We start from the raw sequence: 27,899 nt of genomic DNA, 5'->3' as shown, positions 1-27,899 counted from the left end.
TCTCTTATTTACTCTCACTAGGGTGAAGGGTATTCTTATAATATTAATACTTTTGATATCTATAGATACAACTTAACGGGAAGGGTTTGGACTAAGTCCAAAACCCTAATTTCTTCCGCCTTTTTCCCTCACATATTTTCTTCTCTTTTCTCTCTTGGTCGTGCATCATACTCTCTCCTCTCTTCTCTCTTCTTTCTTCTCCCTTCCTTCTCCCTTCCTTCTCCCTTTTCATTTGCTTAACCTTATTACCTATGGAATCCTAAAAATCAACAAAACTGAAAGGAACTCAGGTTTGAATAACTCAAGGTGGAATACAACCATGGATTATTATGAACATGAAATTTCAATAATCCTTGTTTCCAAGCTATAGTTACAATTATACTTTGAGAAGAAGCCCTTAAGAGAAGCTGCTATATGATTCATTTCATTCCTGGTAACCTTCTGTCATTTATGCTGGCATCAACTACAAGTCCTTACATATTAGTCATTTTCTACTGATTGTGCTATAAGACTGTGTAGGCACTAGATTAAGTCCATGTCATTTCCACTGTCCTCACAGAAAGTGCAATGTGAAGGATAGAGTAAATATTAAATTGATCATGTTGAGAAGACAGTACAGGGTGCAGATTAAACCAAGAAATTCTACTACCGCAAGTTCCCCATTTGATGGCTTATAAATACATGGGCTTTTACCATCACTTGCAGTTCCAATTTGATGATTCTTCAAACTGGTCATCCCATCTATTATTGGGCTCTTCTTTTATTTGGACCTGACTTGGCGTTTGCAGTCAAGATCAGCCAGTTAACCTTGTCAAAGGCCTTTGTAAGATGTATAGAATCATCCTTTCTTTGCACTAATGTTAATATCAGCTTCAGATTTTGGAGGTATTTACCATTTTTTTCTTCAAGTTTGACTCGCTTTATTGCATGAATAGAGGGACAAATAAAACCATGAAACAATTTTGGGAGGTCCATCATGAGAAATTCGTGAAGTTTTAAAGTGATTATGATTTTAAAGAACTGCCTTGTAATGACCAGTCAAAGCCACAAACTTGACGATTCTTCTAAACAATAATTTGGTGTTACCTGCTCTAGAATGGTTAAAAATAGTCAATGAAAAAGCAAATGTACATATTAAAATAAAACAAAAAATCCCAACCAGTTTTTCAGGGGTTCTACAAATTCCACTCATTGATGCCATTAGTGACTGATTAAATGGTAGAAAAATGTTTACCATGAAGTCCTATATATTAGTTGTTCCCCCTTTTAGGTTTGACCCATTATTAGTAGGAAGTTTCCCTTTGATGTAGGGATAGTAAGCATTTACAACTCCCTCTTTTGATGGAAAATAGGGGTGCATGATTTTTTTTAAATATAGTTGCCCATTGGCCAAGAAAATTCCTTTAGAGATAAATTTCTGATCCCATCATGAAGTAATATAAATTGCTTAAGTGTTATGATCTAAACCCACGGGAATGATTATAATGACATGTTTATTTATTTGTTTGAATTTATTTACATGGGTAAATATTCAAGTTTTATCTTCATTGCATATTTTAGTGAGCATTCTTGTTTATTTTGAAATCGTTAAAATTTGTTTGTTCCCAATATTGATTCCTCCAATATTATTCCTCTGAATGGTGATAATTTAGAGTGGATGGCCTTGATTTGGCACTTCAAGTGGATGAACGTCCAAGGGCCACGAAATCAAGTACCCAAGTTCAGAAAACATCATATGATCTTTGGGAGTGATCCAATCGCTTAAGTTTATGTTTATCAAGTCTCACAATGGGAAGAGTATCCATGGATCCATCCCTGATTATGCCAAAGCAAAAGAATATCTTCAAGCTATTTAGGATCAATTTGAGACTTCTGACAAGGCATTAGCAAGCACCTTGATGATGAAAATGTATTCTATGAAAATTACTGGCACCAACGGTATGCATGAGCACATCATGTAGATGTAGGACACAACCACAAGGCTGAAATCTTTGGAGATTGGGATGTCCGAGTCATTTCTAGTTCACTTCATCCTTTACTCACTTCCATCTGAATACGGACCCTTCGAAGATCTCTTACAACACAATTAATGAACTTCTAACCATGTGTGTACAAGAGGAAGGGATGATGAATCTAGAGAGGATTGAAAGTGCACATTTGATGACTTGTGATCAAGTTAATAAGTGTGATTTCAAATGCTTCTTTTGAAAGAATAAATGACATATAAAGAAGACATGTCCCAAATTCAAGCATTTGCTTGAAAAGAAAGGTAATCTCATCTCTTTAGTGTGTTTTGAATCTAATATGGTTATTTCTTATAATATATGGTGGATTTATTCTGGTACTAATGTTGGCATTAAGCGTGGTGTTATAAATGAGAAATCCTCCATGTTGTGGCACATGAGATTAGGTCATATCTCCATTGATAGAATTAAGAGATTGGTAAATTATGGAGTCCTTGAGGCTCTTGACTTTATTGATTTGGGTACTTGTGTGGATTGCATTAAAGGAAAGCAAACTAACAAGTACAAGAAAAGTGTCAGGAGGTCTTTTGATATTTTAGAAATTATACACATTGATATTTTCGGTCCTCATAATACATGTTTTAATGATCGAAAATATTGCATTACTTTTATTGATGACTATAAATGATATATGTATCTCTACATGTTTTATGATAGAAGTGAAGCACTAGATGCTTTTAAGGTCTATAAAGCAGAAGTAGAGAAACAATTAAGAAAATATATTAAGATTGTGAAGTCAGATAGTGGTAGTGAATATTATGATAGGTACACTAAAAAATGACAGTTGCCAGGTTCATTTGCAAAGTTCCTTGAGGAACAAAATATTGTGGCACAATACACAATGACGGGCTCACCATCTCAAAATGGTGTGGCTGAAAGGAAAAACTAAACATTAATGGATATGGTGAGGAGTATGACTAATAACTCTGATCTCCCGTTGTCTTTGTGGAATGAAGCTCTAAAAACTACAACATATGTACTAAATAGGGTTCCAATCAACGCAGTTCACAAAACGTTGTTTGAGTTAAGACAATGTTGGAAACCTAGTTTAAGGCATGTACATTTTGGGGCTGCCCAACTAAAGCTAGAATCTACAATCCACATGAGACAAAGTTGGACTCTACTACAATCAGTGGATATTCCATTGGCTATACAGAAAAGTCCAACGGATATAAATTTTACTGTTCATCTCGTGCGACAAGAATTGTGGAATCTAAGAATGCAAGGTTCCTTGAGAATGATGAGATTAGTGAGAGTAGCCAACATCAAAATTTAGTTTTTGAGGAGCATAGCAATTCTGATCCTGCTCCTACATCTTCATGTTGATTGGTTGTGTTTCAAAATAATCATCAGGATTCGATTACTCAAGAATAACCAATAGTTGAAGAACCATATCATCATAAGGATATTTCTATAGATCCACTTACTTAGCATTTTCAACCTGAAAATGTTGAAGTAACATTAAGAAGATCTTCAAGAGTTAAGAAACTTTTAATTTATTCAGATTATGTTGTGTACCATCAAGAATCTAACATGGACATTGGTGTTGAAGATTATCATATTTAGTTTCACTGGTTGTGAGTGGAAATAAATCCACATTATGGAATGATGCCATGTAGGAAAAGTTGGATTCAATGGTTAATAACCAAATATGGATCTTGTTGAATTGCCTAAAAGGGGAAAGGCCATTGGTAAAACCAAAAGCGACCCTATAGGCAATATTGCAAAATATAAGGCAAGACTTGTAGCCAAAGGATTCACTCAGCAAGAAGGAATTGATTATAATGATACCTTATCTCCTGTTTCAAATAAGAATTTATATCAGATAATCATGGCATTGGTAGCTCATTTTGATATGGAGTTACATCAAATGGATGTGAAAATGGCTTTTCTCAATAGAGACCTAGAGGAAGAGGTTTACATGAAACAATCTGAAGGTTTCATTTCAGACGAGAATGATCACTTGGTTTGTAGGCTTAAGATTTCTATATTTGGGCTGAAACAAGCCTCATGTCAATGGTACTTAAAATTTCATGATGTTATTTCTTCGTTTGGGTTTATCGAGAATACCATGGATCAATTTATATACCATAAGATCAGTGGGAGCAAAATAATTTTCTTAGTCATCTATATTGAGATATTCTACTTGCTTCAAGTGATTTAGGTTTACTTCATGAGGTTAAGCGATTTCTCTCGATGCAATTTGATATAAAAGATATGGGTGAAACTTCTTATGTCATTGGCATAAAGATTTAGAGAGATAAATCCCGAGGGACATTAGGATTGTATGAAGAAACCTATATCAATAAAGTTTTAGACATATGTCCTATGAAGAATTGTTCATCTGGTGTTGCACCTATTGTCAAAGGCGACAAGTTCTGTTAGGAATAAGGCCTTAGAAATTATTTGGGGAGGGATCAAATAAAAAAAATTCCTAATGCTTTTGCGGTTGTGAGTTTAATGTATGTTTAGCTTTGCACAAGAAATAATGTTGCATATGCAGTTGGAATGTTGTGCGGATATCAAAGTAACCCAGGTCCGGACCATTGGAGAGCTGCAAAGGAAGTCATGCAATGCCTTCAAGGGTAAAAACTACAAGCTTACATATAGGTGATTTTATCATATGGAGGTGATTGGATATTCAGACTTTGATTTTGCTGGCTGCCTTGATTCGAGAAAGTTAACATCAAGATATGTTTTCTTATTAGCAGGAGGCACCATTTCTTGGAGAAGTATAAAATAATCTTTTGATTTCTACTTCTACCATAGTAGAAGAGTTTGTAGCATGTTTTGAAGCGACATCACATGCTATATGGTTGAAGAGTTTTTTTTTTGGGTTTGAAATTGTTGATACAATTTCCAAACCATTGAAGATTTATTGCAAAAATTTTGATGCAATGTTTTTGCCCAAGAACAATATGAGCGGAAATCGTAATAAACACATTGACATTAAGTATTTAGTTATTCGAGAAGATGTCAAAGCAAACAAAGTGATTGTGGAACTCATCATCACTAGATTGATGGTTGTTGATCCGTTGACAAAAGGTTTACCACCAATTGCTTATAAGGGACATGTTGAACATATGAGACTCAGATCTACTATGTAGTTTTTATGTGATTGAGATACCCTTTTATTTTTTATAGTTTTTTGTCAATTGAAAAACTCCATTAATTTTATATTGTCTTCTCTTATTTAGTTGTATATATAAAGTTTAGAGAATAACAATGTATATTTAAATTTTGGTGATCCCGAGTGAGTATTTGGAAGTCCATCCATAAAGATACGTGCCACATATTGTTCTCATTCAAAGGAGAAAGTTACATTGTGATACGTGAAAGGTAATACATGTTCTAAAGGACTTACTGTCATGATTGGCACAATTTTAATTCTTTTGTTTGGGTATAAGGATATTATGTCCATGGGAAAAAGTTTTGAGAATGTATCAATATTGAATGGTACATATTGATTATTGAATAGGATAGTGGACAATTAAAACTTCTCCCTCTTTTGATGAAAAAGAGGGGTTTAAGGATTATACATTAATTGAGATCTGGTCTAGCAAAGCAACCTGTTTTTTTCTCCATCAAAGGGACTTCAAATTGACTAACAATTTTCTGGAAATTACTAGAATTTGACTGCATGGCTGGAGGTATGCATTTAGTTTTATGAATTTCGTACTTGCTTTAGAAATTCGGGCTCTGTAATCATCGATATGATCTTTGGGAGTGATCCAATCGTTTAAGTTTTATGTTTATCAAGTCTCACAATGGGAAAAGTATCCATAGATCCATTCCCTGATTATGCCAAAGCAAAAGAATATCTTCAAGCTATTTAGGATCAATTTGAGACTTCTGACAAGGCATTAGCAAAAACCTTGATGATGAAAATGTGTTCCATGAAATTTACTAGCACCAACAGTATGCGTGAGCACATCATGTATATGTAGGACACAACCACAAGAATGAAATCTGTGGAGATTGGCATGTCCGAGTCATTTCTGGTTCACTTTATCCTTTACTCACTTCCATCTGAATACGGACCCTTCGAAGATCTCTTACATCACAATTAATGAACTTCTATCCATGTGTGTACAAGAGGAAGGGAGGACGAATCTAGAGAGGATTGAAAGTGCACATTTGATTACTTGTGATCAAGTTAATAAGTGCGATGTCAAATGCTTCTTTTGAAAGAAGAAATGACATATAAAGAAGACATGTCCCAAATTCAAGCATTTGCTTAAAAAGAAAGGTAATCTCATCTCTTTAGTGTGTTTTGAATCTAATATGGTTAATATTTCTTGTAATATATGGTGGATTTATTCTAGTACTACAATCCATGTTGCCAATACCACGCAGGGCTTCTTATACCAATGAAAACTAATGAAAAGTAAATGTTCCATCTATTAAATAAACAAGACGGGTTCACATGTGGAGGCTGTTGGGACCTATAGATTTGTCCTAAATACTTGGTTTTTTTTAGACCCTGGAAGGACTTTTTATGTTTCATCTTGTTCAAGAAACCTTATTTCAGCTTGTAGACTTCTACCTTGTGGTTTCAGTTTCAATTTCCTTGGTAATTTCCTTCATTTGTATAAAGAGAATGTTCTTGTTGGAAATGGAATTTTGGATTATGGGTTATTTAAACTTCTTTTAAATTCTACCTTTGATTGCAATCATACAATTGTGCATGGTACTAATGTTGGCATTAATCGTGGTGTTATAAATGAGAAATCCTCCATGTTGTGGCACATGAGATTAGGTCATATATCCATTGATAGAATTAAGAGATTGGTAAATTATGGATTCCTTGAGTCTCTTGACTTTATTGATTTGGGTACTTGTGTGGATTGCATTAAAGGAAAGCAAACTAACAAGTACAAGAAAAGTGCCAGGAGGTCTTTTGATATTTTAGAAATTATACACATTGATATTTTCGGTCCTCATAATACATGTTTTAATGATCGAAAATATTTCATTACTTTTATTGATGACTATAAATGATATATGTATCTCTATTTGTTTTATGATAGAAGTGAAGCACTAGATGCTTTTAAGGTCTATAAAGCAAAAGTAGAGAAACAATTAGGCAAATATATTAAGTTTGTGAAGTTAGATAGAGGTAGTGAATATTAGGATAGGTACACTAAAAAATGACAATTTCCAAGTTCATTTGCAAAGTTCCTTGAGGAACGGAATATTGTGGCACAATACACAATGACGGGCTCACCATCTCAAAATGGTGTGGCTGAAAGGATAAACTAAACATTAATGGATATGATGAGTATGACTAATAACTCCGATCTCCCATTGTCTTTGTGGAATGAAGCTCTAAAAACTACAACATATGTACTAAATAGGGTTCCAACCAACGCAGTTCACAAAACGTTGTTTGAGTTAAAAAAATGTTGGAAACCTAGTTTAAGGCATGTACATTTTGGGGCTGCCCAACTAAAGCTTGAATCTACAATCCACATGAGACAAAGTTAGACTCTACAACAATTAGTGGATATTCCATTGGCTATGCAGAAAAGTCCAAGGGATATAAATTTTATTGTCAATCTCATGCGACAAGAATTGTGGAATCTAAGAATTCAAGGTTCCTTGAGAATGATGAGATTAGTGGGAGTCGCCAACATCGAAATTTAGTTTTTGAGGAGGATAGCAGTTCTCAACCCGCTCCTACATCTTCATGTTGATTGGTTGTGTTTCAAGATAATCATTGGGATTCGATTACTCAAGAATAACCAATAGTTGAAGAATCATATCATCATAAGGATATTTCTATAAATCCAGGTACTCAGCATTTTCAACCTGAAAATGTTGAAGTAACATTAAGAAGATCTTCAAGAGTAAGGAAACTTGTAATTTATTCAAATTATATTGTGTACCTTCAAGAATCTGACATGGACATTGGTGTTGAAGATTATCATATTAAGTTTCACAGGTTGTGAGTGGAAATAAATCCACATTATGGAATGATGCCATGTAGGAAAAGTTGGATTCAATGGTTAATAACCAAATATGGATCTTGTTGAATTGCCTAAAAGGGGAAAGGCCATTGGTAAAACCAAAAGCGACCCTTTAGGCAATATTGCAAAATATAAGGCAAGACTTGTAGCCAAAGGATTCACTCAGCAAGAAGGAATTGATAATAATCATACCTTCTGTCCTGTTTCAAATAAGGATTCATTTCAGATAATCATGGCATTGGTAGCTCATTTGTATAAGGAGTTACATCAAATGGATGTGAAAATGATTTTTCTCAATAGAGACCTAGAGGAAGAGGTTTACATGAAACAACCTAAAGGTTTCATTTCAGACGAGAATGATCACTTGGTTTGTAGGCTTAAGATTTCTATATTTGGGCTGAAACAAGCCTCCTGTCAATGGCATTTAAAATTCCATGATGTTATTTCTTTGTTTGGGTTTATGGAGAATACCATGGATCAATTTATATACCATAAGATCAGTGGGAGCAAAATAATTTTCTTAGTCATCTATATTGATGATATTCTACTTGCTTCAAGTGATTTAGGTTTACTTCATGAGGTTAAGCGATTTCTCTCGATGCAATTTGATATAAAAGATATGGGTGGAACTTCTTATGTCATTGGCATAAAGATTTAGAGAGATAGATCCCGAGGGACATTAGGATTGTATGAATTTCTATGAAGAATTGTTCATCTGGTGTTACAACTAATGTCAAAGGCAACAAGTTCTGTTAGGAACAAGGTCTTAGAAATTATTTGGGGAGGGAACAAATAAATAAAATTCCAAATGCTTCTGCGGTTGTGAGTTTAATGTATGTTTAGCTTTGCACAAGAACTAACATTGCATATGCAATGAGAATGTTGTGCAGATATCAAAGTAACCCAGGTCCGGACCATTGGAGAGCTGCAAATGAAGTCATGCAATGACTTCAAGGGTAAAAACTACAAGCTTACATATAGGTGATTTTATCATATGGAGGTGATTCGATATTCAGACTTTGATTTTGCTGGCTGCCTTGACTCGTGAAAGTCAACATCAGGATATGTTTTCTTATTAGCAGGAGGCACCATTTCTTGGAGAAGAATAAAATAATCTTTTGATTTCTACTTCTACCATAGAAGCAAAGTTTGTAGCATGTTTTGAAGCGACATCACATGCTATATGGTTGAATAGTTTTATTTTTGGGTTTGAAATTGTTGATACAATTTCCAAACCATTGAAGATTTATTGCAAAAAGTTTGCTGCAATGTTTTTGCCCAAGAACAATAAGAGCGGAAATCGTAATAAACGCATTGACATTAAGTATTTAGCTATTCGAGAAGATGTCAAAGCAAACAAAGTGACTGTGGAACTCATCATCACTAGATTAATGATCGTTGATTCGTTGACAAAAGGTTTACCACCTATTGCTTATAAGGGGCATGTTGAACATATGAGACTCAAATCTACTTTGTAGTTTTTATGTGATTGAGATACCCTTTATGTTTTTATCGTTTTTTGTCAATTGAAAAACTCTATTAATTTTATATTGTCTTCTCTTATTTGGTTGTATATATAAAGTTTAGAGAATAACAATGTATATTTAAATTTTGGTGATCCTAAGTGAGTATTTGGAAGTTCATCCATAAAGATATGTGCCACATATAGTTCTCATTCAAAGGAGAAAGTTACATTGTGATACGTGAAAGGTAATACCTGCTCTAAAGGACTTACTGTAATGATTCGTACAATTTTAATTCTTTTGTTTGGGTATAAGGATATTATGTCCATGGGAAAAAGTTTTGAGAATGTATCAATATTGAATGATACATATTAATTATTGAATAGGATAGTGGACTGTTAAAATTTCTCCCTCTCATCAAAAGAGGGGCTTAAGGAATATACATTAAATGAGATCTGGTCTAGCAAAGCAACCTGTGTTTTTTCTTCGTCAAAGGGACTTCAGATCGAGTAACAATTATTTGGAAATTCCTAGAATTTGACTGCATGGCTAGAGGTATGCGTTTAGTTTTATGAATTTTGTACTTGCTTTAGAAATTTGGGCTCTGTAATCATCGATGAACTAGTAAAATCTCCTCTTTGTGTAGTAGAGAAGAACAACTTCCTCCAATCCTTCACTCCTGAAAAGGGAGGCAACAAAAGAAACCATTATCAGCATATTGTTATCTTTTTTTCTCGTTTCGGTGGTCGAACATTGATAGTCAGTTCATAATGAAAGAAATAACATAACGAGGACATAAAGAATGGAAAATTTTAGTCTTGAAAAAGTTTTAAGCCGGGAAATCAGGGGAAAAAAAAAAACAGCAAACATTCACAATTCCTCAACTGCAACTTTCCACTAAACTGAACTTATACAATAAACTCGTTTTCCATCATCTTAAAATGGAGGCGAGAAAGAAAAATGGAATGGAGAGAACACTAGAAAATCAGAATATTCTGCACAAGGAGCAGTGGATATGACGTTCTTTTATTAGTTCCTCATGATTATTTATACTGTGCATATCCGGGTTTAACACAATTTACCAATTTACCATTGTTCTACGTTGGTGCAAATAGAAGTGACTTTGACTTGAACCCAAAAATAGTGACTAACATTTATGATTTTGTATTGACAGATAACTAATATAATTAATTAATTTTAATTGATAATGATTATTAAATACATATAAAATAAATCAGTTATGAAAATTAAATTATTATTTGAAAAAAAATGTTTAGTTTGTGATTTTGAATTTATTAAGAAGAGGTTGCTTTGAATTTTTTTTAACTTATTTCTTACCCTTTATAAAGAGTTTTTTTTGGTAACTATGGGCAAAGGTGGTTTAGGAGGCTTATATTAATTAATTAATAAATCACACAGGAAAGTAAAAGTTTATCTTAACATGATTTAATTTTTCAATGCAACACATGAATAATTAAAAGTGATGTGATATGATATTATTATCTCTTCACATCTGACATTATACCTCATTTTCTCACTCTTATGCTTAAAACAAAGTCTGCACTACTCTCTAAGCAATTTTGCTATGCACTAACAGCCCTCAAAACGTTAACAGGAAAAAGGAAAAAAAACGAGTGTGAAGACCTGCCCTAACCCTTTTGTCACCCCTACTATCGATCAAATCTCTAATTCTGCATCCTGGAATTCTTTAAAATGTTTTATACGATAGAAATGCATCTTACAGTGATAGTGACCACAAAGATTTACTCAAGCAATACGCAAGACTTACATCTAACAAGTAGAAAATAGTTAAAACTCTCAAATACATTCTCCTTTTCCTTCTCTGGTGTTCGAAAAAAAAAAAAACCATGACAGTACTCTGTTTTATCTTTGACAAAACAAATAGAATTATCATGCTCCCCTTGGAATGCAGGTTCATTACAAATCGAACCTGTTATAAGGTAAGCTGTCCACCTTTGATTTTATTTTTATACTTCACTTCGGCCTCAAGAGTCTGATCCAATTACATACTGTTACTCCAAAGGTGAAAAGTGAGAAGAATTTTTTTATTTTTTATTTTTTTGGAGGCTTCTCTAACCAGGTTTAGATCTTCTGAGTTCAGATATGTTAGACCGTGTTCTAATCCCTTCCAATCATATAGGGAAGATAACCGAGAACCATTTAAAAAAATAATTATCCCATATATCCTTTTACTATGATTGAAAGAGATCAACCCTGTTATTAGAATATAATCTGATAACCCCACTATTTTCTTTTCTTTTCTTTTCCAAGGGGGTTCCAAACTGACCCTAAGAGAAAGGAAAAAAAACAAAAAGGTACGAAGAAAAGCAGTTACATTTTACTGAATGCTTGAAGATAATGCTAAAAAAATGTAGCTCATAAAATCATTCTGTTATTGATAAGATTTTAGCCCTTAAATTGTAAGCTTTGAAACTAAATCCACTTCTTGGAGTCCTATAGTTGTACAAAACATTTACTACTATGAAAAATAAAACTTCATGCCACAAGATCTAATTTGAATCTCTGTGCTTCTAACCCACAAGTGTAACATGCCTGATGCTTATGAAGTCAACTTAAGAGTCAATTTTAGAAGGGAAAGCTCTACCCCGGTGGTTGAAGATCATGAAGTCCAGATTGGCTGGTAATGAAACTAACCTGCATTGTCAGATTGCCATAGAATACCATCAGATGTACATCTTTGCATTTTTTCCTACATCCATTTGAAACAATTTTTCCAGACTGCATGAGAAGATATTTTACAAGTGTCCATATGCTATGTGATTACTACTCATCATCAAACAAATCTCTGTCCTACAATTCAGAAAATGTCTCCAAAAATGGTGTGATTGGGGTTCAACCATGAATACAAAACTTGCTCCTACATCTAAGTAACATCTTAAAGCAATTAGGTGCCATGTGCCATAAAGCACATAAATGTCACATGTTAGCTGATCTTTCTAAGGAATTAAGTCTTTCGTTTTTATGGCCTTACTTTTGGCACAACTGTAGAGTACGGCCAATTTTGCTTAGCTTGTTCTCCCTATTGTCATTTGGGGCTTCCTCCGTAATAAAATTCTATTTTTATTCAAAAAAGCCAAATATCCTAAACACGATTGAAGCTTTAAAGTCAAGATGTACAGTTGTGCTTTTTTACTTAATTTCCTTAATAAATTTACAATTAAAACATAAAAGTGGTGGAAGGGAACAGTGGATCCACTCCCCCTGGTTAAGTGAGATCTTCAAGAAAATAACTTGTATTGGGGTTTACATCCAACATAAGGAGAAGAACAGAATCCTATTTCAGTTTGCACTTGAATTAGAATGCCATGGAGAAGAACGGCATTCTAATTTCCTTTTGCACACTAATGAGAGCTTTGTTCACTGTGATTTGCATTAAGGTCTCTGATAAGATTTTCAATGAATTCCAAACTCAGAAACTAAGAAAGCTTTGACATAAGATGATAAATGAAAGATTCCCTCTAAGACACACAAATACTCTTTGTTAAAGCAAAACAACCATAAATGAGAAAGGTAGATGTGTATGCATCCACATGTCAGTGCAGGTTGAGATAAGTTACTAACTTGAGAGTTCTAATCAGCCTCTTTGCGTCCATTTACTTGCAAAAGCTTCTTGTTTACTTCTCAAACTTCTCTCAACATGCACCTCGAGTACATGCTAAGTTACAAATTTGAGACTTCTAGAAGAAGTGACTAATCAGCCACTTTGCATCCATTGACTTGCAGAAGCTCCTTATTAGCTTCTCAAACTCTTTCCCACATGCTCCTTGAGCAGAAAAGTCTAGCTATAAATGCCAAAGCCCAAAAAAGGAAAAACCTGAACTGAGCCAAGCCCAAGTCAGGTTTTATGAGCTGCTTTCAATGTTACCTTGTATAGCATCCTTAATTGCTTCCTATGCATGATATATTGGTACCCTCAACCTCTAGCTCATCCATAGCTCCTCACACCTGGCTACATTATTCCTTCTGAAAGAGAGAGAGATGGGGTGATGTCCACCTCTCCCTTCCTCTCCACCCCTCACATCTCTCAGTTTGCAAAGGTTGTGGGAACTCCCTTCCTTCTTGTTGCTTGAGCAAATGGGAGGTGGGCCAACACCTTCTGCTTCCAGTGAAAGAAGAAAGATGTGCAGGTCCATCTTTCTCTCATTTCGCCAAATTGGACCCCTCTTTTTAACATAAATGTAAAACAAAAGATTAGAAGGTAATTTTACATGTCTATAAATAAACTCTATTAGAACACTGTAAAAATGGCTGTGTTTGTCAACAAAATGTCAAATAAAAAATCATGGCTAGAAGTACAACAATCTTGTGTCTGTATTTGGAATTAGGCAAGAACAACTTAAAAGTTGTATTTGGAAATTTCCCCTATTTCTCATGTACTTCGACACCAGCAAATTCTTTCATTGAGATTGTAATTTAGAGTACAAAGCTGCACTTACGAAGTTTTCACTTTTTTATAGTCAGCAAATTTTGCATGTCACGTTTTTTATGACTTTTATTAGTCATAGACAATGAGTTCTGCGCTGGCATCATTGCAAACCTTCAAATAGAGAAGATTTTGCTTTTCTTCGTTTTCATTCACAAAAGAGTTTTTAGAGGGCCTGCCTTATTTTGACACACACAAATGCATCACATTCCATACCCTGGTGAGACATTGTAATTATTGAGATTGGTTACACTAGACTCCTGTCAAACTTTGGCGGCCTGTGAAACTGAGAATAGGGAAATCTTGATGTGGCCTATGGACGATATGATTTTTTTTTCTTTTTTAAGAAAAGCGCATTTAATTAAACCCAAAGATAAGGAAACTAACAAGGAGACCAATAGGGAGGGGAATCTCTAAAAATGATAATTGGAGAGTAAACCCCTCCTTAACAAAAATATCAGCTTTGCTAGTAGCTGAAGCATGGACATGAATTCAATTAAAGACAATATTGTTTGCTAAATCTAGGACTTGCATAAAATAAATTTCCGTGACGCCAAGGGGATCCTTCTACTCAAAACACCATGTGATAACATTGGAGTTTCCTAGGTGGAGAGGACCTTGAAACCGACCACAAAAGATTAATAACCACTGCTTGAGACCATGCAATTCGATAGAAGTGGACATTGTGTCCACAATTCATTGTACATGGAATCTCATTCCTAGATCAGCCAATTCCTTGGCTGATAAATTGGCTAAATTCGGAACCTACCGGCAATCTCTCATTGTTTGGGAAGGTTTCCCCCCCTGTAATTTTGCTCTTTTGAGTTCTTGATTTAATCAAATTCAGCATCATTTCAACCAAAAAAAAAAAAAAAAGAAGTGGAGTCAGAAATGCCGATGGAGCCCGAGAATGAGGCTAGCACCATGCCATCAGAATTTCTAAATACTCTACCCATCCCCGAAGGATCGGGATTGACCAACGAAGAGCTGTCAAAGTTGAGCTTAATATTGTTAAGGGCAGGAGACTTCCCATCAATAATTGGAGTGCAAGAAGGAGAGGAAAGATGGAAAACCAGACACCAATAGCAGCGAAGAGGGCCTTCACTAACTTCTTCAAAAAGCTCTAAGGACTTCAACTAGGATATGATTTCGGTTGACGTATTTTCAGCAACCATTGACCAAGAAGAGGAGGATTGCTGAAAGAATCTCTAATCATGCTCACTCCAAATACTCCAGACAACGAATGTTATACAAGCTTTCAGCATAGTCTTTCCATGCAAATGGAGATGCAGACCTGCACCGAGGGAGATCAGACTCAGGAAGGAGCTCAGGAGGCACAACGAAATCTAAAACCGGCTGAAGAAGAATCTCTAGGTTTGACAAGAGAATCGTTAATGAAGGAAGAGATGGACAATTGACTATGCTTGGCCACAATGGAGGAAATAAAAAGAAGGAATAGATGAGCCTCTTTGAATTAAACCATCTCTTGTATGAATCTTCCATTGGAGAGCACTCCAAATAAAGAATTTAATCTTTGGGAGTATGTGTGTGTGTGGTGTGTGTGTGTGTGTGGGTGGGTGGGGGGGGGAGGAGGAGGAGGAGGGGAAGTCCAAGCTGAAGCTGTTGTGCTATGGGTAACAGGAGGCAAAGGAGAAAGCACCATCAGCTGAGGGGAGCCAAATAAGTCTGTCACCTGAGAGGGATGGATTGACAGGAGGTTCCTGAATTCACCTGCCTCAAGATCATTTAGATGGTGCCTGAAATGAGAACCCCAATTGGCTTCATGGACAGAACCACTCCAAGCAAATTAGACAAGAGCGCTGGATGGTCTGGTCTTCGGACCAGGTTGAATAAGCGCAGGAAATGGAGCTTGAGAGGAGAATTTGAGCAGCCAAGTGACACCCAAAAATGGATGCCATTCCCATTCCCAACAAAGATGCTAATGTTAGAAGAGAATTGGCTGAAATCCTTGAAGATGTACCACCAGGTGGCGAGAGACGATTTACAGGTCCTCCCAGGTGCCTAAGCTTGTTCAACTCTCCTAATTTTCTCTTATCTAAGGAACCCATGGCATATGGATTGAGCCGCTAACACCATTCAGTAAGAAGAGCCCTGTTGGCCTCCCTAATTCTTCTAATGCTCAATACTCCTTTTTGTTTTGGTTTGCGGACATCTGCCCACTTTCCTAGGCAATGCTTTAAGCTTTCTGACGAACCTTTCCATAGGAAGTTTGTCATAATTTTTCCAATGTCTTTGACAACACTTGCTGTGCAAGAAATGATAGGAAGTAAGCGGGGTTACCAGACAAACAAGATTGGATGAGAATTAATCGCTTGGCCTTCAAAATCATCTTGCCTTTCCATGTCGAGAGACAATTGTGGAGCCTCTCTATTACTGGGTTCCAAAAGGTCCTTTCAATCTTGCCAGTGAAGAAGGGAAGTCCCAGAGATGTGCCTGGAGTAGAAGCTGAGAAGCAGCCAAACCAGGAAGCTAGGTATCTAGTTGCACTGGTGAGAGGTTAAACCCATATATGGAAGAGTTTTGCCAATTTATCTTTTGCCCTAAAACCAGCTCAGAAATATGGAGGAAAGCTTTGATGCGGAGGACCTGGTCCTTTGATCCTTCACCGAATATAATGGTATTGCTTGCCTACTGAACAGTAGGAGTGCCCAATGTGCCATCTGGAAACAACTGATTGAGCTAATCTAGGTCATTCGCCAATCAGAATAAGCCTGTTAATCATAGGCACTCCAATTTATAAGAGGAAGGGCTAGAGAGGGTCCCCTTGCCTAATGCCTCCGGATCCTTTGAAATAACCATAGGCACTCCAATTTATAAGGATAGAATAACAAGCTGATGCTACACAGTTATGGATCTAGCTTATCCATTTTGAACCAAATCCCATGTAACTCATTAAAGAATCTAGGTATTGCCAACATACTAGGTCAAATGCCTTCTCAAAATCCAATTTGAATATAATTCTGGGGCACGAGCATTTCTTGAAACTGTCGGCAATCTCATGGATACATACAACAGCATCTAGGATGACTCTTCCATTCATGAAGGCACATTGCTCCTTCCTGATTAGCTGAGAATCACTGACTTGAGCCTTTGAGTCAAGGTGTGATAAATTATTTTATGACTGGAAATTAAGCTAATTGACCTAAAGTATAACACCTTCTCAAGGTTTTCTTTCTTGGGCAGTAAGGAGATGAAGGATGCTCCAATGTTTCTGAAGGTTATTCCATTGTAGGAGTCGGTCATCATGTTATGTATGTCGTCTGTCATGAAGCACCATGCTGCTTTATAAAAGTCTCCTTTGAAGCCGTCTCTAAGAACCATGTCCAATGGCATCATTGTGGCGTCTTCTGGCATCTTCAAGCTCCTTGGAGGTAAAGAGCGTTTCCAGCCAACCCCATTGGGATTAGTGTTTTTAGAGACTTGAGAAAAAGCTCAAAATTTTATTAATGGTCGTCTTTATATCAGAATTTAATTCCCCATTGACTTGGAGGGAGTTAATTCAGTTAGACCAGCAGTGAGCAAAGGCAACAGATTGGAAGAATGGGGTATTTGCATCCTCTTCTTTCAACCATCTAAATCTAGCGCGTTGTTTCCATTTAATCCTGTCATGATTGACTAAATTTTGGTGAGTGATGGATGCAAAAATGTGATCAGAGAACTCAAAAGGGGAGGGAGGTCAACCTACTCAAGGAGATCAAGAGAGTTGATTTGTGCCTACAAAGCATCCTTCTTGGTGGAGAGTTAAGCCCAAGTGGCTGTGAACCATTGCTTCACTTCTCCTTCAAGATCTTCAACTTCATTGACATGATGCCTCTGATCGGCCCCTTGGGCTTTCCTTCTCTCCACCAAGACTCCATCAGCTTGCAACACTAGTTGTTCTCTAACCAAAGAGTTTTCGAATCTAAAGGGCGCGTGCCCCTAGGAGCTTGTCCTTTTGTGTCGAGCAATATTGGCGAGTAGTATGAAACTGTTTTACCAACACCTAGGGCCAAGGCTTCTGGGTAATTTGAAGCTAGTTGTCAGTGCTTATGAATCGGTTCAATTTGGATAGGATGGAATTCCATTGAGAGTTGCTTCCAATGAAAGTTTTGCCTGAAGCTAGGATTTCCTTAAGGCCATAAGCTCCTATGAAGTCACTATACCCACATATAGAGAAGATTATGCGAGGTGCTGATGGAGAGTTCTCATTACAGAACCTAATGGTATTGAAGTATCCTGCGACGAGCCAGGGGACGTTCCAATGATCCATCATTTAACCCAACTCATCACAGAATTCAGCTTGGCGTCTATAACTGCTCAGACAATAAACCTCACTTAGACTCCATGCAGTACTAGTAATTTTGTCTTAGAATTTGTTAAAACTGTGAAATCCCTGATTTCACTAGAAATGGATTCCAGGATAGCAGTATCATAAATTATTACAATTCCCCCTACTATTCCACAAGTGTCTTGAGCAAACCAGCCAGGTTGGGAAATAGGACAAATTTGACTAATGAATCAGACATAGAGCAAATTTTGGTCTCCTATAAGATCACTACTTGGGATTTTCTTTGCTGCAAGCAGGTCTCTTGTAGAAGCTCTTTTCCTTGAATTTCCTACTCCTCGCATGTTCCAAGAGGCTATCTTCATTTCTTGCCTTTCTTGTTTGTCGCTACGCCTTATTTTTCAACTTCTTTGTTCATATCATCATAACAACACTGCAAATTCTAGCATCTAGGTCCATGTCTCCTTGTCAGAATGATCTTTTTGGCTTTGAATTGAGTCCAGTAAAGAGCATGCTTTCTGTTTTGAAGATCGTTTCTGACTTTGGGAACTATCATCAACTCCTGTTCCTTTTCTCAGCCAGCTTGTTCCTTCATCTAGTTGCAAGTCAAAATTATCACCATCTGTTTTGCAAGGCCTGGTGATAAGTATTAACATTGGATTACCATCCGAATTTCAGGTTACTGAAGTCATCTTCTTTCGAAGAAGTAGGAATTCCAGTGGAGGATTCTTTGTATCTTGAGGGTGAGTGTTTCATAATGTGACCAAGGATAGTAATGGGAGTGGTGGTGACAACAGCTGGATTGAGGTGGGTGTCTATAAGATGCTGATGTTATTTTTTTCTGGTATATGTGAGTAGGAAGGCTGAGAAGGCTGAAGGTGGGGTTGTATTTTGAGGAGGGTTGTTGTTGTTGTTCTAGTTGTTGCCAAGGGGTTTTGTTCTATCAGTATTTTCATGATAAGACGGCTTTTGCCGGGTTTGTAGATAATTATTAGCGCCATAATGTGGGGTTGCAATGGGATTGATATTATGGGGTCATATGTGGATGGTTAAAGAGGTCTGAGTGGTGATGTGTGGATGGCATGGGGTTTGGGACTGTTGAACAAGTGATTGGGTAGGGAAAAGTGATAACTGAGCGGGGGAGGGGGTAAGGGCTAATCAGGTTTTGATGGTGATGTCAGTAGGTTCATTTGTGTGTTTTTATTTTTAGGGGGGGGGGGGGGGGGGGGATACTTGTGTCACTGCTTCTGCATTACAGTGAGTCAGGGATGGGAGGTATGAATCTCTTCCTTCCTTTGCGAGTTTAGCGCGATTGGGCTCACTCAGTTCCAAGTGAACACATGGTCATCTTCTCTGCTAGGTCTTTTGTTTCTTCTTGGTGTTTTGGTGTTCTGATTAGATGAAGATTGTGTATATCTCACTCCCCTAGGAGAGGTTGATCCATGTTTCTTTAATACTGTGTAGAGGTGGGATGATTTCCATATGAGCAAAATCGAACGTTCTCTTAATGTGGGTGTTCTTGTCGAACTTGGTCAGCTTACCAAAATTTGCGGCTATCTTCTGGAACACGTCCTCATACAATAGCTCAATTGGAAGGCCTGAGATCTTCAACCATAGGACCAATTGAAAGATGTAGGTTCACTTCGAGATACACTTCCAAGGGATTAAAGAGGAATAGTTCCATGTGGACAAGTGTGTGTCACAATCCTCTTGGTCAGCTAGGCGGATGAGCCATCTGCTGTTACCTAGAAAGGAGACTTGTGGGGTATAATTTAATTTCCCCAAGGTGGAGAGTCAGTCACTTAGTTGTTCAAGGTTCCCTAGGCTCCAGTTGATCATTGCTCCAAGCTATGGGTAAGTGTCTTCTTCCATTGTCAGGCCAGGCAGTGGGTAAGGTGAGATGGGAGTGACTTTGGGTGGTTTCCAGATGGGAGTTGTTGGGATTCCAGGTTGGATGTTGTTGTTGATGGAGTGGATTGAGGGGATCAGGAATTGGAGTGGTGATTGAAAGCTCTGGTCTCGGTTCTTTTGGGGCAAGGGCTTTGAAGACTTCTAAGAAGTGATCCAGCCGAAGCCATCGGAGGTGGTTTTGGGGATGTAGTTTGGCTAAAACTTTAGAATCTTGGATGTGGATTGTTTTGCATTCTGTCCTACAATAATGGAAAACAAAAATTACAAAATTGAGAGTCGTCAGCCCAAACTTCTTTGCTATGAAGTTATTCCCTTGAAACTGGAATGCTACTTGCATCTGCTTGAGGAAAAGAGTGTTGATCTTCAAGCGGATTTTGATGAAGGGGTCCTTTTTCTCCATTAATAACAAATATTTTGATGCATTGTCTTTCATGCTACCCTGTCTCTTCCATCGTAAGAATGTCTTTCGTATTGGAAATTCTCGACTCGGGCATGGCTTTTGTTCTTCCATCTGCTTTCATCTTCCTCCTTACTACTGTTTGCCAATCCTTCTCTATATTTTCTGCCGGAAGCAGCTCGAGCTTATCCACATCGTCCAACTGCTGCTGCAGGTGGTCGTCCTCACTCTCGTGGCTTCCTCTCAGTTGTCTGAAATCCGCAACCCTCTTGGTCCCTCTCACTGCCTCTCTCGCCTCTTGCCACTTACTCTCAGTCTCTAGCCATTCTAGTCATGGATGATAAGATGATGATAAGATTTTGATCTTCTGTGTTTGTGTATATATTGTGTCTAGCACATCCTTACTTCTCCCCACTCCTAAATGGATGAGAGTGTTCAGTAATTCATCTATTACCTAATAACATCTATGATGGAATCAGGATAATAGATCAAGTGAAGAACTCCAGGTCTCAAGTTGAGCTAAAAGTTGAGAAAAGTGAATTCTAAATACAAGTTTTCAGTTTCAAAAAACAAATTCAGATTCAAGCAGGTATGGAACACCTTAAGCATTTGTTAGCAATAAATCTCATTCTTCTCTAGGCACAATAACTGAATCTGCATATTTTACTGCATTAATAATGTCGGACTTTTAAATTCATCCTTCTAGACTACACCACAATGGAATACTGACTGACTGGAACCAAAAAATAGAAAAAACATAAAAAGGATTATAAGGACATAGAAATTTTTTTATTTTTAAAGAAGTGATGTTATATCTGTGAGTAATTCAGAAGAACAGACTGATCTATGAAAGGAGAGGAAAGCTGCCATTTAAAGCGTCGATATGCATCTTCCATAACAGCTGAGGTCAAGTAGGAGCAGTGGCTCGCTGGATGAAAATAATGAAAGTTAAAGCAACAAACTCTAAGAACAGAAAATATAGTATGAGTCTTTTAGTATACCAATAACCCTACTATGTGATGAGAGAGTGACCAGAAAGGACTCCAAGTCAATGTAATGCCTATAAGCTCATCATCATGATCCCAGATGTACATCTGGAAAATTCACAGCAGCTTCTTACAATACTACCATGGTCAATCTTCCAGGGAAGCATCCTTGTTCTTCTCCACTAGTTTAGAAGTTCGAGATTCCATAAGAAATGCTCCTCTCAATCTGTGTGCCTCTGCAGCCAATATTTTCAAGAATTGACCAACTTGAGAGGCATGTTATGCAGCCCCAACCAGCCCTGCATGCTGTAGTGTGAAAAATGAATCTATTGATCACCTTCTTCTTCATTACCTCTTCTCTTGTGAGATGTGGGGCTCCATGAACCAAAGATTAGGTATTGATTTTTTATTCCTGGCCAGCTTCAAAGATTTTCAAGTTCAATGCATTTCTTGATGAGTAAAATTTTAAAGCAAGTACGATTGGTGCCTTTGGCAAGAGAGAAATGAAGAATATTCTCCAATAAAACCTCTTCCACTAGGCAGCCATCAAGGAAGCTATCTACCGAATCCTTTCATAAATTTGTTTTCTTGATGAGTTGGGAGCTCTTCAGCTCTATCATTTGAAGAACTCAGCTCAAGAGGCTCACATCCACACTCACCATCTCCCGATATCTCTCCCATTAAATCCATTCTTTGAACAGTTCTACTTGGCATCATTGATCCTAATGAAGTAAAGCCTAAATTCTAGCTCTCTGGTTTGAGGATTTTCAAAGATAGATTTTTCTGGCCCCCTTGATATTGGAGGTGATCCAACAATGGTCATTAGTTGGTGCAAGAAAAGTTTGGAACGCCTGGGCAACTAATGGCTATTATTTCAGAGATTCAAGACCTTATTTTGGCGATGAATATAACTTCACAGCATTTACTAGGATCAACGAATAGTATGACCAATGCCCATGCTATGGATGATTAAGTATTACAACTGGTTATGTAGTTCTTAAATTCCTACTCAGTCTCCTTTTCTGTTTTCTTCTGTTACTTTTACGCTTTAGTAAGCTGCCTGTGACCTCTTTTCAGATCACTTGCTTAAATAAAATTCCAACAGTAAAAAAAAGGTCAATATAACCTACCTTTTGGGTCTCGACAAATAAAATGGAGAAATGACTGAGGATGGAATTTGCGGGCACACTAGAGAGTTGAGAACACTCTTTAAGAGTGTTGAGGCATGTACTAGTCCAAAGACTGAGCCATAGAGGTATGATCTTGTATTATTGTGTTTAGTGCACATGCCTTCCTGGACACAGCTCCCAATAGTAATTCGAAACAACCAAGATTGAGTAAACCCAAATCCCAGGAGAGCAAAGAACCATCCCACGTCCTTCACGTGCTCATTATCTTCCTAAACTAAGTTATTAATGATGACAGCTACACATATCCAGGCTCTAATACAAAGCAGCGGAGGAAACAACTAACCTGTTCTCCTCAGAATCTGGTAATATCGAGAGGAAATTCCCAGGCACGGTAAGAGCTGCCCATGTACAAAGCCCCAAACCTACTAGTAGTTCCACAACAACCTGTGAAATTTAAACATGATACAATCAAACGCAAGATAAAAGCTAAGAACCCTAGAAAAAGCAAAGGAAAATAACTTTTCTTTTTTAAGAATTAAGTTTTTTTCAATCAAAGCAAGAAAACTGTATACTATCACTCACATTAATCGGTGGTCCCGAAAACTCCTCCTCCAGGATCTTCAACACACCTCTATCTGCAAACAACGAACACTCAGATATTAGAGGAATTAACATAAAAAAGAATTAAACAAATAAATTACTCTGAGATAATAATACTTTAAACCTAATTTCCATCAATAAAAGAAAATCGAGATCGCATTAAAAGTAAGATCCATTGGCAGATAGACAACAAGGACAGATTACATTGGATGGTGGCATAAGCGGCGTGAGCGAGAAACAAACAGCCGAAAAGGCCGACGAGGAAAGAAGCTCTCATCGCGATGTCAAGATGTCTCTGCGAATGCACGAACTTCGATGCCGATTTCGCCTGGCTACCGTTCGCTCGATGTGCGTAGATCTGCAAACCTTCACGAGTTGGCTCCTCGATGGGGAAGAGCCGTCACTTGTTGCAGGCTCCGGAAGCGTTCAGTTCCCCCCTACTCAACAGCGATTAAGGCTAAGCATGCTCACGAGGCACTTCATTATTCATAGATTCATAGGACGGGAGTAGTGGGATCCGAGCTTCATCCGTTTACCCGTTTTACCGCTCATCACATCGGATTGTGATTGGGTTTTTTTATTTTGTATTTTTAATTATGATGTCTAATAACATCTTATTAGATCAATTGACAATGAAACCTAATATACTTTGGATTTTACTTTACTAGATCACACCATATTTATTTTTTGTTGATAATTAGGTCAAAAGGTGCAATAGATGTGCCTCCTCCCTTAGTGTGATTAGATAAATTATTTTAATTTCTAAAAATCCAAGAATTTCAAGGAGATTTTTAAAATCAAGGATTCATGTCGAACTTTTATTAGGAAATCCACGACACTTGAGCTTTAACATCCAACGAGATTATTAATTTTAACTTCTTGTTGTTATTAGCAACTAAGATAAACCAAGAGGGGAGCGAATAGGTTTATCATATTTTAATTGTTATTTTAAATTATAAATCAAAATAATACTACTATGAACAATAACCCAAGTAATCATGCTACACAAATATTTTATAGTGGTTCACAACCCTATTTTGGATTGCTACGTCTATTCCCAAGGTGTTTGTACATCGTAGTTCAATTAACTATGTCAAAAGCTAAACGACATCTACAACAATACACCCCAAAAGGTCTAATCATAAGACCAATACTTAGAATTTATGGCCAGTAACATCTAGGTATAGGCACCTAAACCCTTAAGAAGGATTTTTTCATCAACTACCATCAAGTTATCCAAACTTTTGATGAGTTCACAACTTTGCAAAGATCACTTACTTTGACAATTATGTAGACATGGAAATTGAAAATTAAAAACCTTTAACCATCTAGATCGAAGGAACTTGGTCACCAATTGACTAATAGTCAAAATTCAAAGCTCCCAAGAGTCAAAGTATGGAAGGATAGTCCAACTAATTCTCAATTGCTAATATTGGAATTTCAATCAAAATTTGATAGATTAATGAGTTAAAATCCTGGTTGACGATCAAAATGAAGCAAATTGTACCAGCCCATCACTAAAATCAAGGTATAAGAAGATGCAACCTAGGTGTCACACAAGCGAGGAAGTTGGCACATGTGTGATACGTGGTGCCAACAAAAGCTCCACGTGGCATAACATGGTCTACATCAGTGATACATAGCTAGAGACTTAGTCTAGCCACGTGTCAAGATCTTACAGAAAGTAAACTTGGTCCTACCATGTGCCACGGTCTTAGGGGGGAGGACTTAGCTCTACCATATGTCATGATCTCAAAGAATGAGGACCTAGTCTTGCCATGTGTCAACATCCTACCAAATTAGGACTAGGTAAAGAAAAATTTTGGGAGATAAAGGGGTAGTTGAACCACCCTCACCCCTCTATAAATAGATATCACTCCCCCATTTGTAGGGGGAGGTTTAACAAGAAGCTAAAGAAAGAGTGAGAGAGCCCAAGAAGCCAACAAAAGTCTTAGAATTCACATGGTTTGAGCGCTAATGCTAGATCATTTTTTTTCTTCAGAGTCACAACAAGCAAATAATCCTTGTCATCACTATATCTCAACTCAAATCCTCCATATGTAAGCATGAGACCAAAAGTCTCATCCAAAAATCTTACCCAATGATTACCCTACCAAGAGTAGCATCCCAATTCCTTAGTTTGGCCTTTGTGCCTGTAATGATCAAACACTTCGAAACACAAAGCCAAGTCCCTTCACCAGTTTCAGCCTCTAATCTCACATCTCCATGTGAAGTTATCTCGCCTTTGGTTAAGGTTACGATAATGATGATTCAACAAAAATACTAGAGGAATAAATTGTAGAACTTTAGGTGGCAATGAAGGAGAGAGACAAACAAATCCTGACAAGGGATGCCCAAATTGTCCAGTTGACAAATAAGTTGGAATTTTTTACGACAAATATGGAAGAAGTATCTCTTATTGTGGGAAAACACCAAGTCTTTGCTAGCATCTCTACCAATCCCGTCTTAGATCACCCAACAACATTTGATGGGGTCCAACTTACGGAAGGAGACACACTCATAGTGGAGGAACTTCATGCAATCATTACTAATGCCATAAGAAGTAGTTCATTAGTCGATAGGGGAAAAGTATCTCAAGCATAAGGCCTTATAGTCAACACACTTAGAATACGACTTAAGTACCATCCATCAAAATTCCAACAATTTAACGATGATGAAAATTTAAAACAACATATTGCTCATTTCATTGTGACATGCAACAATGCTGACACTGATGGAGACCTCCTTGTAAAGCAATTCAGAAGCTCCTTGAATGTAAATGCATTCAATGGGCTCATCGAACTTCTATAAGAATCAATCAATAGTTGGGAACTATTGGACCATGAATTTTGAGCAGGTTTATAGTAAACGTTGCATTGTGACCTTAGTTGAACTCACTAATGTGAAACAATGGAAGAGAGAGAAGGAGATTGATTACATCAATAACTAGAGAAATTTGAGCCTTAATTGCAAAGAAAGTGGCAACTAACAGGAAAGACTGAAATTGATATGTGAATTGGTGGATTATAGGGCTTGGTTTACTTCTTACAAAGTCAACAACCCAAAGATTTTCAAGAACTTGCTAAGGAGGCGCACAATATGGAAATTCTCATCAAACAAAAAGGAGGGGAGAAAACTCCCATTGATGACCTCATGAAAAAAGTTAAGATGATGGAAAAGGACCAAAAGCCTCCCTCAAAGGATTTGACCGAAGAATTGTACCTGCTACGACAAAAGGTATCATATAGAAATGATAACCAAAAAAGTCTAAAAAATTGGATTCTAGAAGGTGGACAATAAGGGAAAGACGGACCAAGTCTTATCCTTTTTTGGACTCTTATGTGTGTGTAATGTTGGAGCAATCACTAGAGAGGAAAATGGTGCAACTACCAAAGTCAAAGAGAATGTAAGATGTTAGAAAAAATAATGACATGAACTATTGTAAATTTCCTCACATAGTGGGCCATCCTACAAAGAACTATTTCTTATTAAAGATAAAATCCTTGAGTTCACAATGCAAGATCCCATCATTATTGATTTTGAACAAACCTTAGTTTCCTTGAACTCGTTATTTGCAAAAACATTAGAAATTTTTTATGGAAAATAATATCAGCAAGGAATAGAGCACTGGAAAGGAAGAAAAATCATACTTTGTAAATTTTGGTTCATTTGAAGTCATGAACCAAAGGGCTAGAAGAAGTTCAAAAAAGAAAAAATGAAGGATGGATATTTGAGAAGCATCAAAGAAGGCTGCTAAAGAAGCAATTACCTTAGAAAAGCATGGTTATGCAAAATGTGCAACTGTTAAAGACACCATGTTTGTAGGGATGTCATGACTAAAAATTAAGGAGGACTTGCATAGAGATTGTATAGAATTATAATTATGTGAGGTGGTATATGCACTCTTATGTCTTTCTCTTTTTGAATCATGTAGCCCTAGGGGCATTGTAGTCATTGTAAACACCTTCCAACAACTATAAATACAACCTTAAGGCATGAAGTAGAGTATTCAAGCCTCTTCCTCTTGGCTCAAATTTGTTCATACAACTCTCTCTTTTCCTCTTTTTTCTCTCTCTTGGAGATCCGAATTTAAGCCAATTTTTTGCTTCACTTTTTGAGTTGCTAATGTTGAATAAGTTTCCTATTTATTTTCAAGTTCAACTCAATATTTTACCAACTTTAGTATCTTTCCTTCCTTCAATTTTTCCTTTGTTTGATCTCACATTACATTAGTTTCCTTAAGAGAAGTCTCTCCTTGTATGAGTTTAGTTTCCTTTTTGATAAACATAGAAAATTTTGAATTAGAAAGTTTTGTTCCCTAATTCTAGATACCAAATATTAATGTTCTCAATATTTCTTATGCCATAATTTATCTCTTGAATATTTTCTTTCCAGATTGGTCAAGTTGTGTTAAAAAATAAGTTCCTTATATGAGAGAAGTCTATGTTTAAAAAGTTTCTATTATTATGTTCCATCTCAAAAATTTCTTATTGGAGATGTTCTTTTAAGATTCCTCAATCATGTTCTTAGAGTTATTAATTTTCATCTACCACTTGGATCATACGTGGTCAAATTTGTAAAGTTATTTTAGTACTATTGTTATAGTCTACTTCTTATTATAGTGGTGGTTATTTTCTCTTCCTTTATCGCCCATTGCTCTTTTACTCGA

The 27,899-nt window shown here is 36.8% G+C and overlaps 1 protein-coding gene across 1 annotated transcript; it reads right to left on the bottom strand.

Annotated features, from left to right (window-relative positions):
• Positions 1-11,849: 11,849 nt before the first annotated feature.
• Positions 11,850-23,696, bottom strand: LOC137937149 (membrane magnesium transporter). Its single transcript, XM_068782231.1, has 4 exons — positions 23,435-23,696; positions 23,213-23,265; positions 22,974-23,074; positions 11,850-12,132 (listed from the first exon to the last, which is right to left on the bottom strand). Exons 1-4 carry the CDS (start codon positions 23,505-23,507, stop codon positions 12,051-12,053), a joined length of 309 nt encoding a protein of 102 aa, XP_068638332.1. The 5' UTR covers positions 23,508-23,696; the 3' UTR covers positions 11,850-12,050.
• Between the last annotated feature and the right edge of the window lie 4,203 nt (positions 23,697-27,899).

This window comes from Aristolochia californica, unplaced genomic scaffold, assembly GCF_029961685.1.
Source record: "Aristolochia californica isolate CCGP_79_NKW_82.1479 unplaced genomic scaffold, dmAriCali1.0.hap1 SCAF_7, whole genome shotgun sequence".
Classification (NCBI taxonomy): domain Eukaryota; kingdom Viridiplantae; phylum Streptophyta; class Magnoliopsida; order Piperales; family Aristolochiaceae; genus Aristolochia; species Aristolochia californica.
The sequence above is the reverse complement of the archived record's forward strand: the minus strand, read 5'-3'. Positions and strand labels throughout refer to the sequence as shown.

Excerpts from the sequence above, each read along its gene's own strand:
- LOC137937149 (XM_068782231.1), bottom strand. The coding sequence starts at position 23,507 with ATGAGAGCTTCTTTCCTCGTCGGCCTTTTCGGCTGTTTGTTTCTCGCT. Across the intron at positions 23,075-23,212 it reads TTTCGGGACCACCGATTAAT|GTTGTTGTGGAACTACTAGT; the intron begins GTGAGTGATAGT and ends TAAATTTCACAG. Across the intron at positions 12,133-22,973 it reads CCAGATTCTGAGGAGAACAG|GTTAGTTTCATTACCAGCCA; the intron begins GTTAGTTGTTTC and ends CTGACAATGCAG.